This window comes from Nyctibius grandis, chromosome 5 (assembly GCF_013368605.1).
Source record: "Nyctibius grandis isolate bNycGra1 chromosome 5, bNycGra1.pri, whole genome shotgun sequence".
NCBI classification, from domain to species: Eukaryota; Metazoa; Chordata; class Aves; order Nyctibiiformes; family Nyctibiidae; genus Nyctibius; species Nyctibius grandis.
The window spans coordinates 43,269,462-43,286,015 of NC_090662.1; the positions used below are offsets into that span (position 1 = coordinate 43,269,462).

The following is a 16,554-nucleotide window of genomic DNA, read 5'->3' on the forward strand; positions in this document are numbered from 1 at the left end:
ATGGTGAAAAGATCGATTTGTTCAAACAATGAGATCTGTCTGTATTGGGGGAAATTTGACAAGGGTCTGATTTTTTTTTTTTCATATTAAAATTTGCCTAGCATTGCATCACTGTCACCTCAAAACTCTCCTGGAGACTCCTGTGTGTGATCTTGTTCTGGTTTTCTTCTTTTCTGTGATGCATAAACATTTTGACCTGGTTATTTCAATAATAATGATGACATGCCTTGTGCCCTTCAAAATAGCTCATACCTTGGCTTTGGTATAACTTATTGGATGCAAAATGCAAAAAGAAATTAGAAAGGAGAGAACACAGACATTATTAGGATGTAAGAACAGCCTAAAGAAAGAATTTATGTGTGTAAGGGGCAGAGGTTCTGACGGCTTAAAGTCTGTCCATTTGCTTTATTTGGAGAAAGGTAAATTAATAAGTATCGCCCTAAAATATGAACACAAGGCAGTATGTAACATATTATAAATTATTAAGCTTTGTAAGTGTATTAAGTTTTTATAAAATATCATAAAGTAAAAATGTTGAACAATGATATTTGTAAAGTTCTTGTCTTTACTTTCAATATAAAACAAACAAAAAGTCTTCTGACATCTGATTAAGGGAAATTTTAGACTGTTTCCTTAGATAAAGCAATCAGGTTGTGCTTTAATCAGTTTCATTGTTGAATTAGAAGAAACATACCTTCCACTCTTAAAATAGTAACGTAATTGTAAAGTTGTCAGTCTAGGGTTCCTATTTGAACTGATTACACTTGATAAAAATAACAAGCTATGACAAATAGCGGGGCTAGGTTTCAGTAATTCACTGAAGAATGTCTCTACTAAGTCTTTGTGGCAAAATGTCTTGTTTGCAGGACAAATGCAGAGTTGAAATAACAACCCATGAATACCACTGGTGAAATGGCTATGTATACAAGGTGAATGCTAAAGTTTTCCGTTCTGAATGGACCTTTTAATCCAGGCATTATCTAGGCTCTGAAAAAGTCTTCAGTGGCCTTACGTACAGATTAATGGGAAAAGCTGAGACTCAGAGCTGGGCTATTTGCAGAAACAGTTTTCAAGATTTACTGATGGTTGACAAATGCTATTTGAGCTTTCAAAGCCATCAATATGCTATTGAAAGGGATTTAGAGGGAAATCCTCCCACTATAGAAGATGAGGACTTTGAAGGATCTCAGTGGAAGCCCCTGGTCTCCCCACCCCTTCAAACCTTTCACTGGCTTCCTTCAGCATATAGAGCCCTGAAACGCGTGGCTATGGGAAAGGGGGTGGAGGTCCCTTTCAAAGGCATTTGTATATAACTGAATGTGCCAATCTGCTTTTGTTCAGGCATGAGAACTGAATAGAAGTGTTTCCAGAAAAAGTCTCTTGTGCTCATGGTCAGCTTTTCAATAGGCTTTCTTCTAATAGATTTTTAATATGGGAGCTGAAAATGGTGAAATACAAGTTTGAAAATTTTATTGAATTGATAAATTGTCCAGAAAAAGCTCTCTGCCCTATAGCATTTGTTAACGATGCTACCATTTCCTTCTTTAACACTGGCTTTTAAAGAAAAGTAACCTCATACATTATACATGTGACAAGACAAATCACCTGAGCTTTGAGTTTAATTATTTAAAATAATGCCTTGTCTTTTTTTCACAGACATTTTAAAACCTGTTTCTATGTTATTTCTTTTTTCTGGTTATTTAAAAGCTCATTTTCAAACCACATGTGTTTATTAAAAAATGCCCATTATGGGATTAGGTTAGGAAAAAAGACACCTTAGATGATCATGTTTTTGTTAAAGAGCTTTTAATTTAAGATCAGGATGGCTTGAATTCCTCGTTTTTTCCTGTGCTGTGCTGAATCTGCAGGATTCAAGATGAAAATTCTGAAGAGCTTAATAAAACTGCACAAACGAAAAAGTGTCAGAACCCGCTGGACAATTCTGGAGAAAGGATCTCTCTGGAATCTCTAGTGGATCATGCAAGGATATACTGGGGCTTTATTCAGGGAGTTTCTGACAAGTTTGTGTTTTTCAGTCAGAACAAACGCCCACAAAATATTAATGCATTTAGAGCCATGTGGTGCTGTTTTCTTCAGTCTGTCACAAGTATGTGAAAGTTGAGATCCAAATGCCAAGATCATGACTGAGAGGGGCATCCTTCAGCTTTCTAATCTTCATACCACTCCCCACATGGGATGGGAGAATGAAGCCAGCATGTGGGCTGAGGTAGTCTCTTTATACCCTGTGTGTGATGTGAAGAACACCAGTCTGCATCCCACAAACTCCAAACCCCTCAGGAAAGGAAGGCAAGGCTGACTGGATTCTGCAGAGTGTGGAAAATGGGATAACACCTCTCAGCAGAAGACCTGCTTCTGCTTAGTGAGTGCCTTGAGTTTATTTCAGTCCTATATTTCATTTCTACGTGCACCATTTTCAAGCTGACATCTGTTTTGTCACCATTTGGGGAGGAGTGCAGCAAAAGCAGTATGTGGCAGGTACTGTCTTGTGCACTCTTGTACAAGGTGAGACCAGTGGTCATCAGCAGTTGCTGTCATGTAGGAGGTGGGTCTTGCTGTGTTCATTTGTGCTACTTGTTCATCACAAGGCTAATTAAGCCTGTAAGAGATCTCCCAGGGTGTCTAAGCCTTCTAGTTCCAAAATGTCGATTCATCTTTGCTCAGAAAGAACCATCACAATGCAGATTATTCTGAGTAATCCTTGATTTCCTAATGGAGCTAACTGGAAAGTTGAACTTCATGTGAAAAAAAAATTGAGCAAAGGCTATGGAAAAGAGAGGGTGAGGAAGGAAAAATGAGCAGAATCAGCACATCACTTTGGAAGCAGAACACCAGGAATGAAAAGTTAAGTACCCAAGTAATTGGAGCAGGCATGACAACCAAACAGAAAAGAAAGGTAGGCTTTAACAGTGAACAATACGGAAGTAAAAGAAACTGAAATAAACCACTTCCTTAGATTTTTTAATCTCCTCACTTGAAAAAAGGTATAAGGATGATTTCGTCAGCAGAAAATGTCACACTTTCCTCTCTTAGTGACCCAAACCAATGGCATCCACCTTTAACTCAACAGATTTTAGAAACGATAAAATGGGTAGAAAAAATATGTAGAAATCTTCCCAGTGATCCCAGCGATACTACATTCACTACTCCAGACAAAGCATGTGCTGTTGCATGATTTCCAGAACTGTGAAATACTGCCTATTGGGTAGAACCTGGCATTAGGCACCCGGAGGCCTGGGATGACGTCCTCCTCCCATGGGAGTCAATGGGAGTTTTGCTACCAGCATCAGTGGAGCCAGGTGTTTACCCCCAGGCACTGTTCTAGCGCTGACATTGACTTGCTGTGTTATAAGTTTTAAGTCATGTAAATAATAGAGTGACTGATTCTTTCCAGCATTTTTATAGCATTTGGAATAGCTGAAGAAAAGAGATCTTGGAAAGTTTATTTCATGTGCAAAAAAAGCAGAGCAGACAGGTGCAGTATAGGGGACACACTTATTTCACATATGCACACAGGTGCAATATAGTTGGCAGCAGCAGTTTACATTTGTTAAAAGTTTGGTTTGGCTACTGATGTTTTGTAATATTGTTCAATATTGTCTCCAGGAAGACCCAAAACTGATATTTGAAACCGGAAACTGAGACACAGCAGTGGATTTGATTGAACAGCACCAGTTAATTGCTTGCCCTGAAGAGATTTTCTGTTGATCATCGTAACAATCACAAGAAGTGGTGGGTCACTGGCCTCAAAATGAGGTTGCCAAACAGTGGACTATGTAAACACTGTGAATAAAAGGAAGGAAACAGGGATAATTTATTCTGGATCAGAGGCTGCTGCCTCTACTCATACTAAATATTAGCTTATCCTCTGAACAGCCCAGCTGATCTCAGTAAAAATAGTCCTGAAGTATTTTGCCTCCACATATTAGTTGTACAGCTCTGATCCCACTAATTTAGGTTATTGGAAAGGGAAATAACTTATCCAAAGAGAAGACACTTTTATACTAGAAGGAGCACAGCCATTTTCCCTGAAGATTGTGCTGGTATAACCACATGAAAAATACATGCCAGCCCGATGCAACACAAGGTCTCTACTGGAGATTTCTCCTTGGTAGGGTAAGTTAGCGCATCTCAGCCCTGCTCCTTGGCCTGAATTGTTTAAAGCTAGCTCAGGTATTTCAGTACTCTGCCTATCTGAAGGGCAGCTGTTCAGTTACAAGCAAACAAAATGTGTGGAGACTAGGCATACGTGATGTCAGTATAAGATCAAGGACTTGGTGTTTATGTATATTCAGACTATTTTATACCAGCCCATGTGAAGGTATCTCATGATGAAAGTGAATTTTGAACACTTAAGCCAAAAAAAAAAAATACCTGATGGAGAAATACAGTGTTTTTAAGTGCATTATCTTTGTAAGAATCAACCTATACATATTTCCTGGCACTTACTATTGCAGAAGTTTGGGTGTTCAGTCTGTCAGTGAAAAATCTGACAGATATGTCATTCCTCTGAGCTCTGTAGGAGGTATTGGAAGAGGCTGTCAGCCAGCCAGGAGCTGGCAGATCTGGAGACCCATTGTGTTTCAGCAAACAAGCTCTGTCAGACATAAAGGGAAGACGTGTATAAAACACCCTCCACAACTTTGTACATCTGAAGAAGATTTACAATATTTACATCCTAGGTATAGGATCACTCTGCATTACTCTAAGCCAACACTGCCAACTGAAAAAAAACATTTCTGCTTCACCTTCCTTATTTGTTTCTCCCCTATACTTTAGCTTGTCGTAGCACAAACAGTAATGCAATGAACCAGCTCAGGGAACTGATTTGGATTAAAACCATTTTTTTTCTTGATGGATTTGTTTTAATCCAGATCAGTTGCCAACTCTGGTTCAACAGCATCCTCAAAAGGAATGGGCGGTGTTGGGGTGGGGGTGAGATCAGGAGTCATTCTTTTGGTAGCAATGTTGGGATGAAACTGAGTGCACTGGTAATATGACATCAGTTGGGTTGTCCAGGCAATGAAGAGAAGATTCTGTAAAGAATTATTTCAACTAAGCAACTACACAAAAAATGATCAACTTAGTAATTCAGAGTAGGACTCTAGTAGTTGTAATATAGCATAGCATCATTTTCTCTGCTGAGGTACAACTCCACTATGATAAAAGCAGAAGTGACAGTGCTGTGTTAAGACAAGTCCAATCATTCAGCACCAAGGCTTAGGCAAATGGAAACCTATGGAGTAAGAGTAGTGAAGAAGCTAACCAGAATTTTACTGAAAACTCCTCTGAGATAAAAAGATCAGTTGGGATCAAAGAGGTGGACCCTTTGTTTGCTGAATGATGTTTTTCCCATTTCCTTTATCAAGCCAGAATTTCACCCAATCTGGAGTACGTGTATTTTGCAGTGAACCAGTTTGGGAATACCAAGTTTATATATACGACAACTGCTACATTACATCACAAAAAGTAGCATTGTGCAGAGACCCTGCATTGTGAAATTAGTACAGTCATAGCAGCATCCTGCTGTACCTGGGATAATTAGCCTTTCTGAGGGCACCTAACATGGTAATGTAACTTCCAGCTCTGGACCCAGCTCACTCATCTATACTTTGGGGACTTTTGCACTGTGCAAAGTAGGATATATATTTCCTGCTCTAAATGCAGGTGTGCTGTGCACAGATTTCCAGATACTTAGACTTTCACCGTCACTGTTAGAATGTGTTTATAGCAGATGCTGTCAAAGCTGTTTGCTTTTTAATTCTTCAAACCCATGCTGTGGAATTGAGTTGAGGCAAATTAAGACCAGCAAAATAAATAACTTGCAGTGTATCTTGTTACAAATGAAATCAAATTAAATAATCCCGATTCATTTCCACCCTCAGCAGCCTCACTGAAGTAATATTGGATATTTTGGTGAAGATGAGTTTTAAAAGTTGGTTTGTGTAACATATAATCTATGCTATGCACAACTTCCAGTTGGGTATTCAGCTCAACTGGCTGTGTGGCCCACCATACTTGATTTAGGAAAGTTGTACTTTATGCATTTAGGGTTGTATTTTGAGTCTTTGTCTACACTCAGATATATTTTGAATTAGTTTCTGCTGTAGTCAAGGTATAGTATACTAATAAGCAAACTATGCTGTGCTTTTTGTAGATGATCTCCTCTCATATAAGTAACCATAATTTAGGAACAGCTTCATTGAATTCAGAGGGATGAATTTATAGACCTGGAATTAGAAGGAAATTGGACCCCAGTTTCTAAAATGGATAAATATGTCCATTCATTCAGGAAAAAAAAGGCATGTTTTCCTATATTTTTGTAACAAATAGTTGTAAAAATAAGCAACTGCTAGAGTTGCAGAAAGTATTCTGAAACTAAGAGAGACCAAGGGTTTTTTTTCCCAGACTTGGTCACTTCTAATGAATATCTTTTCTCAATTTAACTGTACTGTTCTTCATCAAAAATAAGGTAAACAGTACCTGATAAACAAGCAGGTAATGATGAAAAACAGAACGAACATTCTAGCAGTTGTCTTCATAAATTACAATAAAACCTGATATATTTTCCTGTTGTGTATTGTTTCAGTATTTGAACAAGATGAATCATGTATGCAGTACTCATACGACCTATTTGAAGTAGTGCAGAGAAATAAGTAATAACTCACAAAGTGAAATAATACTAAAAAATCTGTGGGCATGAGAGGAACAGGAATTCCATTCAGTCCTCTTTTAATTGCTCCTGCTGGCTTCTGTATTATAAAGTATTCCTTTAGTTATTTAAGCTTTAAAATATGTGAGTTAAGTACATAAATGATTGACATGTTGGAATGTTTTTGTAACTTACCCTGGTAATTATTACTTAGCAAACTGAGTCTTCAGCACCAAATGAACAGCCATGAATCAGCTTTGAAAGTAAATGGATAATTTCATCTACGGAGTATCGTGAATTTGATATACAAAGAAAAGCAGAGAGCCAGAATCTTTGTACCTAAAATGAAATGTCAGGTACTTGTCAGATTAATTCAGCACTGTGTGCGTTTGATCTGATCTTTGATCTTTACTGTCTTTTTGACCCTAATTGTTTGCTCTGCCCTGCTCCCTCTGCTGGAGTCTTGGATAAACTGAATGGCAAAATTGTTTCCTGAAAAGATTAATCATGCACATACTGTTTGCTTTACAAATGTTCTGCAGTCTAGATTTAAGTAGGTCTTTGATGGCTGTTGATATGACAGAATTGCCTACTATGTTCAGGAATAATGCGTGCTGTTTAAAATGGCAGTGTTACAGGGCTTCTGCAGTAATAAGCCAAATTTTGCTGTCTGTGACATTAGAGGAACCCACTGACAGGTGTTGAGAGTGCAGAATTTTGGCCAAAGCATTTTGTTACTTTGTGTTGAATCCAGACGTGGCCTATCAGCCTGGTTTGCTGGGATCTGATGTTTAATATTCACCCAGCGGGTTATGGGCCAATGCACAACACCAGAGAAGAGGTATAGACAGAGCCCTCCTGACCTTGCTGAATCACCTTTGAGGCTTTCCTAAGTTCAAGGCACCTGATCCTTCCCATAGATATCTATTTACAATTGCAGTGGTTATATATTCTGTAAGCAAAATGCACTGCTGGAACAAGCACTACCCGTGGGCCAAGGAAGGGAAGGACAGTGCGAAGGGGACAGTGGAACTACTCTCCGTTTACAGGCGTAAAGCTCTTCGTGAGCTGCACAGGCACTCTTACTCTTGCTGCAGGGTCTATTCTCATGCAACCACACAATGTCATTTGCTTTTTGAAGGACATGTTTTAATACAAAGGTGTTAGGTCTCTATAAGCAATGAACTTCAATGTCAAGCAACAGAAATTTTCTGTAAAAAGTGAGTAACAAGCAATCCTGTTTTAGCCTTGCATCACTTCTGTGTTAACTTCTAAAAGTATAGAATGGGATCAGTTGCTGATAATTTGCTATTACAAATAATTATTACATGCGATAACTAATTTTTAGTTATTTAATTTTAGCATTTGTCATTATCAACGGGCAGAAGGGCAGAAATACCCATGCTATTGCCACTTGTTATTTACTGTGATTACCTTGATAGAGAGATTGCCTGCTCTGTGTAATGTCTATTATAACTCTCTCTCTTTACTGCTTCCTCCTGCAAATCTACCACTTTTTTTCCAGAAGATTTTTCCAAATGCAAAGATATACTGCTTCAAATGTGAATCATTTAGTGGAAATTCACATCTTAATCATAGTTTACTACAGAGTCCTTTAAAGAACCACAGATGAAGTCTGAAGGGAGTTGTGAGAAGAAGTGCTATGATTTAATTGTCAGGAAGCACTTACAATGCTTATTTATGCATGCTCATACTCTGCCCTGTGCTGCTCTGCTTGGGTGTATTAAACATGCAAATACACAACTACCAATTTTCGTGTTGATTATGGAAGATAATGTAACCTAGGATCATTAAAATGAAAATATGGTCATTGTTTTCTGAGGCTACTGGCAGCTTATGCATCACCATTTGGAAAACCAGTGTAAATGCCATGGGGTGGACAGTATGATCTAATGAAAAGGACACTGGACAAATAGTGGTGAGTGTTTGGTTCCTCTGTGGCGTGTAACCTGCTGTTTGACTGTGAGCATGTCACTTCACCATTAGGTGTCTTAGTTTCCCCTCTGTAAAATGATGGGAATAATAATTATTATTTTATTTATTTATTGAAACCCTTGAATGAAAATGTGCTATAGGAATTTATTTGTAAGAAATAGGAATTACTACTACTACAGTGTTGGCAAATAGATTTATCTGCTTTAAGTAGCTGTAGCAGATGAAGTTATTTTTAATATCCATAGTGAAGCATTTTTATTAGTAGATTGCATGCACTTAATAGCTAGCATATTCTTCCATCGTACAGTGGAGCTAGTAAAGTATTCTGCCAACAGTAGAAATAAGAGTGCTGTGTTAAAAAGATAGGCATAGCAAGGGAAGACCAGTAGTAATTCTCACCCCTTTTCATTATTTCCTGTTACTGCATATAAGATGTGTCCAATTTTGCTGTAAATGGATTAAGGAAATTGTCTTAGTTTAGGGAGCTGTTCTCAGCTGGTAAGAACTCAGGGAGTGCATTCAGTCTATTGTCCGTATGTGAGTGCTTTATCTTTCAAAGACTTCCATAAAAGTAATCATTAATACATCTTGTCGGACTAAGGCAGGCCTAGAGGAAACATAATTAATAATACTAATAATAAGTCTCGATAATTTTCTAAAAATCAACCAGGTTGCAACTGTTAAAAAAAGATAGGCTAGAAGATTCATTGTCTTTAATATTGGATTATTGTATTAGCCCTGCAACGGGTAGACAAGTTTGTGCCATTCCATGTAATAGAAGTGTAGCCTAGTAGTAGATTAACAGGTTGGTGAAAGCCAATAGAAGCCTTCATATATCCCAACACAGATTTCTGTTCTCCTTTAAAAGACATAAATGTAATGTGGAAAACTGATCTTCCAAAATGAATAATCACTGAAATGTCTCTTGTAATAACGGCTAATAACAGGTTAGTGACTTGGCCTCCAGACTCATCTGTTATAAGTTAAGAACTAGTTCACTTAACTTGTTTTACTGGCTTTTGGGAATTCATTGTGAACTGCTCACTTTTAAATGGTAACTGGATGGGTTTTTTCAGCATGTATATGCATGGACAACAAAACTGGGGGAAAAAAAGAGCTGTTGTATTTGCCTTCCTGGACTCTGTTTTGCAAATGCTCAGAATTTTCCCCTATAGTCACCAAGAAAAAACAGACAGATGCATGGTGCAGTTTGCAATATTTTCCATTGCTCAAAGATTTCATCACAAGTAGGATTCCTTTTGCAAGACACCGGAGACACAGCGTGGTGATTGATTGGCACAGAGTATAATTAAGATGTCATTATAGTGAGCCGTGTTACCAATGCAGTCATTGAAGGAAATCTTTTTATCTTTTGAAAAGATAAAAAGTTTCATTTGCTGGTATGTTGCTTTTATAGTCAGCAGTCGAAACAGGCTGCAGGGATGCTGATAGGAGAACAGATGATGTGTTCATCTGACTGTTCAAAAGAACCTATCGCCTTTCCAGTACAGTACATCAGCTCATGGTGCAAGTAGTTTTCGTGAAGGTAGATCTGGTACTATCGCTGTTTACATTAGGAGCATTTTAAAACTCAGAGTATACTCTTACAATGCTGCTCCTACCAACATCAGTGGGGTTTTCTTGTGCTTTGGTGGTGGGATATAGGAGTAGTTCTGTTAACACTAACTCATTTAACAATTTTCAGTATTCTAATAATTGTAAGTTTTTCATCACTGTAGCTTGTAAGAGTCTACCAAGTTTGACAGGAAATGTTTGCAGTTTCAGCTGGTTTGGTTCTGAGTATACATGCACAGGCACACAAAGGAAATTGGGGAATGGATCTGATATAAAATCAGAACCATTCCACTGAGGATAGTTAAAGATGTAGTACCTTGATTTTAATATTTTTCAGCATTACACTACAAATCCTGATTTGCAAGCCATCTTTCACCACCTTCATTTTTCTAGAGAGAGCAAATTGCTGATTTTGACAGGCTAGCACTGAAAGGAGAAAACAGAAAACTCATTTGATGCACTTTTTGGAAATAAAGCAGATGCAGGACATAAGACATAACCATTACAATTGTTACTGGTTTTCATAGTAATAATATGTAAGCCTACAATTTACCAACTAGCTCTTTCTAGCTGTTAGCTGTGCTTGATCTAGCTAAAGGCCATAAATCTCATCCTAGCTATGTCTTCTTGGCAATATGGTCCAAAGGCTGGCAAGTTTGCTGAGAACCACCTTTATTTGTCTCTGGAGCACTGTGAGGAATTTCTGCTTAACAGCCCGAACTTTGCGGTGTTGTTCACATGAGACCCAGTGACTGATTGCATTGTATTAACTCTTTTTCTTTGTCTCACTTCTCCAGACATCCCCCCAGAAGTAGCTCTGGGTCATAGGACTTCTCTCATAAGTCACTTAGTTACTTCAGTGAACAAAAATTGGATTAAATGCATCCATGGTGATCCTGACCCAAAAGAGTATTCCAAATCTGAAAAATCGGAGCACAGATGAACTACTGCTTTGCTAGTGTAAGAGATGTGAGGTTTTTAGGGAGAAGTAATGTCACCTGCTTAGCTAACTGGTACAGCTGGAAGAAGTAGAGGGTTTTGATTTTTGTGCCTGAAAGTTTCTCAGTTTTTCCAGCTGTATTAGGTAGCCTAATCAAAGATACTACTGCTCCCTACAGTATTCTCCCTTATATTCTTAAACCCTTACAGCTACAACAATAACACATCGCCAATATAGACTAGAGTGGCCTGTATGTTAGTTACTAGTGTGTTAAAACTAGTTTGGAAAGATGTTATTGAGCAAATTTGGAAATAATTTCTCTTACAATCCCTGGAAGTGTTTAAAAGATGTGTAGGCAGGGCATTTAGGGACATGGTTTAGTGATGGACTTGGCAGTGTTAGGTTAACAGTTGGACTCGATGATCTTAAGGGTCTTTTCCAACCTAAATGATTCCATGATTCTATGACATATGCATAGGTAATGTTTAGTAGTTCCGTTGCACAAAAACATCTTTGTACTTTGTGTTCCAAGAAAAGAATAATCTGGAAAAAAGAAACCTGTCTAACAGAATGAGATAATTTAACTGGTAGGTTTAAAAAGAGCTAGCAATTGCTGCAGTGTAGACTGGGAAAAAGAAGAGGTTCTCCTCCATCGTATGATGTGGAGCACATACTTTACCATGAGTGGAGTCCAAAAAGAAGACTAGGACACTGGGGTTCACTGTTGGTAAATCCACCTGTGCGGTCTAAAGATGTTTTTAAGAAAAGTGCATGTATTGTTGATTTTCTCATTGTGCATCAAAGCACATAATGAAAGCCACCTTCTCTTACTCTGATCCTCTTAAGATATTACAGAATCACAGAATCAACCAGGTTGGAAGAGACCTCTGGGATCAATGAGTCCAACCATTGCCCTGACACCACCATGTCAACTAGACCATGGCACTAAGTGCCATGTCCAGTCTTTTCTTAAACACATCCAGAGATGGTGACTCCACCACCTCCCTGGGCAGCCCGTTCCAATGTCTAATAACCCTTTCTGAGAAGAAATTCTTCCTAATGTCCAACCTGAACCTCCCCTGGCGAAGCTTGAGGCTGTGTCCTCTTCTCCTATCGCTAGTTGCCTGAGAGAAGAGGCCAACTCCCACTTCACTACAATCTCCCTTCAGGTAGTTGTAGACTGCAATAAGGTCACCTCTGAGCCTCCTCTTCTCCAGGCTAAACAACCCCAGCTCCCTCAGCCATTCCTCGTAGGTCAGACCCTCCAGACCCTTCACCAGCTTGGTTGCCCTCCTCTGGACTCGCTCCAACACCTCAACATCTTTCTTGAAGTGTGGGGCCCGTTAGGGTCTGGTCTGTAGGTTGCTTGTGACTGGTGTCATCATGGAGTCCTGTGAGTGATACAAGCAGACAAGTACTGCCTACTACTAACAGAAATTAATACTTTAGAAAAACTAGCTTCAGGTTTCCCTGGTCTGACCAGAGCACTGGTTAATGCTGGTTTTGTAGAATGCCCTAAACATGTGTCTATCTGAAGATGAATCACTCCCATCTTCCACCAAGGCTGGCTTTTTAAGTCTAAAATGTGATTTGGTATGTTTACAAAAACCCATTAAAACATGTCTTGAAAATCTCACTATCAAAATGAGGTTGTTAAAATATTGGGTTTATCTTAATATTCAGTAGTATATGATTCACTACCTGGATGAGTTTTTCTTTTGCCAAATAAATCCTTGTTTTTGTTCCTTTGCCAGAATAAATCCTTTGAGCCTTTATCAAATTGAAGGGTAATAACCTGCTAAATGGTATGAAAGAATTAGGTGATACAGTATTACAGTAAAGAATTAATTTAATAAGTACACAGTTCTCAAATTATACCTTGATTTTAAAGTGAATGCAGTGACCTTACCCAACAGTGATTTGATAATTGTTGTGAAGTATTAACACATTTCCTTTATTTCAAAACCTCTAGGTGAAGTATGTTTTAAATTATACATTTTAAAATTCAGCAAAAGATCAAACATCAAAATTAACCATGCTGACTAAAAGCATATATTCTATAATGTGAAACAGACTGTGAGTAATAAGAACTAGATAGAATAGGAATAGGATGTCTACCCACCAAAGTACAGATAACTTATTTACCTTGTAAGCTCTCAACAGCTGGAAGAAAAAAAATTATCTAAATGCTACCCAAAGTAGCTGGGAACTGTAAGTGCCACTACAAATATATATATATGTTTAAATAATGGAGAGTTTTAAATTATCACATAATGTTTGCATAAAATATGCAAGTCTGATATTTTTATTTTAACAGTCTACAGGAATTTCGATATAGTTATGTAAGTCATGTCTTCCACACAGAATTTTATTATGCAGTCTGTTTACAGTTTTTATACTTAATGCAAAGCAATTATAATGATACTGTAGGGCATGGGGAAGACAATGGAAAACAATGAAAAAGCATGTTAAGAATAAGAAGGTATTATATGAAATCTAGTCTAAAATATAGCTTGAATGAGCTCTGACAGAGCTGATATGGCTGGTTGTTTCCTGTGCCAGGAACTACCGTGGAACCCCACAAGGAAGTGTGCTACAGAGCAGGATCACATTACACCCTTGTTTTATGGTTCATTTCACTTATTTAATGCAATTTGAGAACCTGCAAAAAAAGAGCACTCTGAAAAGGGGATGTTTATTATTTGAAAATATGTCATTTCTTTGACTCAAGCAAGTTGGGTTTTGGGGACACCTGATGTGCCTATTGTAAGGCAAGGCAAAGCAGTACAGCAATGCAGCAGGTTGTACAGCAGAAGCAAAAAGTTTCCGTATTCATGAAATGTAAAGAATGATGCAGATGATTGATAGTTTATATCTGTACACACTTGCCTGTCTACTTTAGTAACCAAGTGTGCTACAGTGCTACAACAAAAATTGTAGCAGTTTTCCTTTACTACTCCCAAGTAAATTTTAACACAGTACAGTGGTTTATTAAAATTATGTAGCCTAAAAAGGTTGTTTAGTGTTCCAGCTGATTTATAGAGCATGATAAAACATTCCAAAATCTTTGGAAACCAGGAACATGCTACGGAGTGTATTTGGTTTGACAAAGCTACGTTCACACGAAAGAAGAATGTTTAATGTGCTAACTAGATAATGATTCATCAATTCCGGCAGAGGAACTAATTTTTGTTAATGTAGTACATAAAAATGTGTGGAATGAACAGCTGGATACCACAGTTGTGGCATGCCATGTTAAGTCTCTGTCTGTTTTTCCCTACAGTGATCTCAGTATGAACAACATTACTAAGCTGCCCTCAAACCCCGTTCACAATCTCCGCTTCCTGGAAGAGCTGTAAGTATCATTGTATCCTTGATGGCCATAGTCAGCACTAGACACATTCCTGTGTTTGTCTCTCATACTTACTGTGGGAACCAGATAAAACAGTGCAGGAAAGCTGTCAGCCTGACACTTTTGGCACATGCGGAAACACTTAGTTGAAAAAACACAATTGCTTGTGATTCTGGAAATGAACTTATGAAAGAGTTACCATGAGGCTACAACTTCTTTAAGCAGAGACAGAGCCAAACAAATTAAAATTTTTAAACAAGGGCTGTTTAAAAGACCTGGATTGCTTTTTGGAAATAGTTAAGCAGCAGGATATTAAAAGTTTGAATACTGGCTCATGTTTATTAAAATCGCAAGTAAAGCTATAATCAAAACCAAAACTTGCTGCCTCATTCTGCCTGTGTCAAGGACAATTGAGTCCACATTTCATAGTATCAAGGCTTCTTGTCCTAATCACTTTTAGTTACTGTTTCCTTACTCTTAAATTTAGCATCCCTGAAGGCTGACTGTAAAATGCAGAATCCTGCAAAAAGCTTAGTTACACTATCTAGTACATTCACCGAGGGGAAAAAGTACACTGCGAAAACTGGCTAATCAAGCACAACATCAAAAGAGGAATGCTGGTTTGAAGTGATGGTGACTAACCAAAAGTGAAAAGTATTGTGCATTCACGAGACCTGGATTTGGCAGTGACCCTAGTTATAATGGCCCAGGCTTAAAAGAAAATTTAGGTTCCTGAGGAATGATGGAGACTCTGTAACTGATGCACCATAGATCTTGTGGGAAAAAGCTGGCACCTGCATTTGCATGAGTACCTCTAAAAGTTGATTAAAAGAGTTGTGTAGGCATCCAGCCTCTTATGAAACGTGGTTTATAAGCTTTTAAAAGTGAAAGCCTCCTTTTTTTATAGCACATTTAGCTGCTAACACACCATAAAACCTACGTAAGATATGCAAAGGCATGGTGCTGCCCTTCTTGCAAAGACACAGTCTGTTTTAAGCTCTGAAATGTGTACAGTCCTCTGCAATTTAGGTGGGTATTGCACTGACAACTTTTGGTGTCCTTGCTAACGCTCATTTGAATTTTGTCACCTGGTCTTTCCAGCTGAGATCTATTTAAAAAAAAGAAATTAAAGCCATTTTGTGATGCTAACTTTGAACAATACCCTATTTGCAAGCAGATTTTCCTTTCCTGTCATATTTTTATTACTGGCAGCATTTGTATTTAGAAAGCATTATTTCTTTTAGTTCTCTCTTCCTTTACTTACTTCTTTTCTTTGGTTATCACTATCTGTATTACTGTTGGTGCAACGTTCAAATAACATACAGATATGGACATAACAAGGAGAGATGTCATACACCAAGTGCTAACAGTATCAAGTGCGTATGAAGTGAATCATGCCACAAAGAACCTGCTTGTGGATTTTTGCATCATGTTCGTGTTTGCTTGTCCAATCTCCTGTCAACTGTAATAACCCTACTAAAAGCTTCGAAACGAATGATTTCTCTCCAGCCATTAAAGAAAAGAAGAAAAACAAAAGTTTGGGCTTTTCCTTGAAGGAAATTCTAATACATTAAGCCAAGTTACCTTCACTCTTTCATTTTACAGTCCAAAGTTAGATACACAAATAGTGAAACTTATGTTGCTGCTTGAGAAACTGTTCAGCAGTCTACTTCATCTTCCTGATCAAGACCTTTGAAAGTATTCTTACCTTATTCTTGTGTTGGGCCTACTTTTTCCACTGGAAATGTTAAACCATTATCTTTATAACCCTCTCTTCCAAATTAAGTAATTCCAGTCCTTTATTGCTGGTAGTACCAGAAAAATATTTATTTCTTTAGTATGTTTTGTTTTACGTATACACAGTCAGCTCCTCCATTTGTTTCACACAAGCCAATCTTTTCCATTTCTCATTAACTGTGGTGTTGTTTTGTGAAACCCTTCCAGTTTTTATACGCTTTTCAAATAAGCGTAGAAAACTGAAGCCTTTGAAGAGGTGAGGCAACTGATTACCTCTTCTTAATGCAGATTCAGACCCATTGTGCTGAGAGATTCTTCGGTGTT

The 16,554-nt window shown here is 38.0% G+C and overlaps 1 protein-coding gene across 1 annotated transcript in view; it reads left to right on the forward strand.

The window, feature by feature from the left end:
- The window catches only part of LGR5 (leucine rich repeat containing G protein-coupled receptor 5), a 91,765-nt gene that overhangs the window by 23,547 nt on the left and 51,664 nt on the right, over nucleotides 1–16,554 (forward strand). Inside the window, exon 2 of the mRNA XM_068401096.1 lies at nucleotides 14,425–14,496. Within this exon, the coding sequence (XP_068257197.1) occupies nucleotides 14,425–14,496 (72 nt within the window). The remainder of the gene's footprint in view (nucleotides 1–14,424; nucleotides 14,497–16,554) is intronic.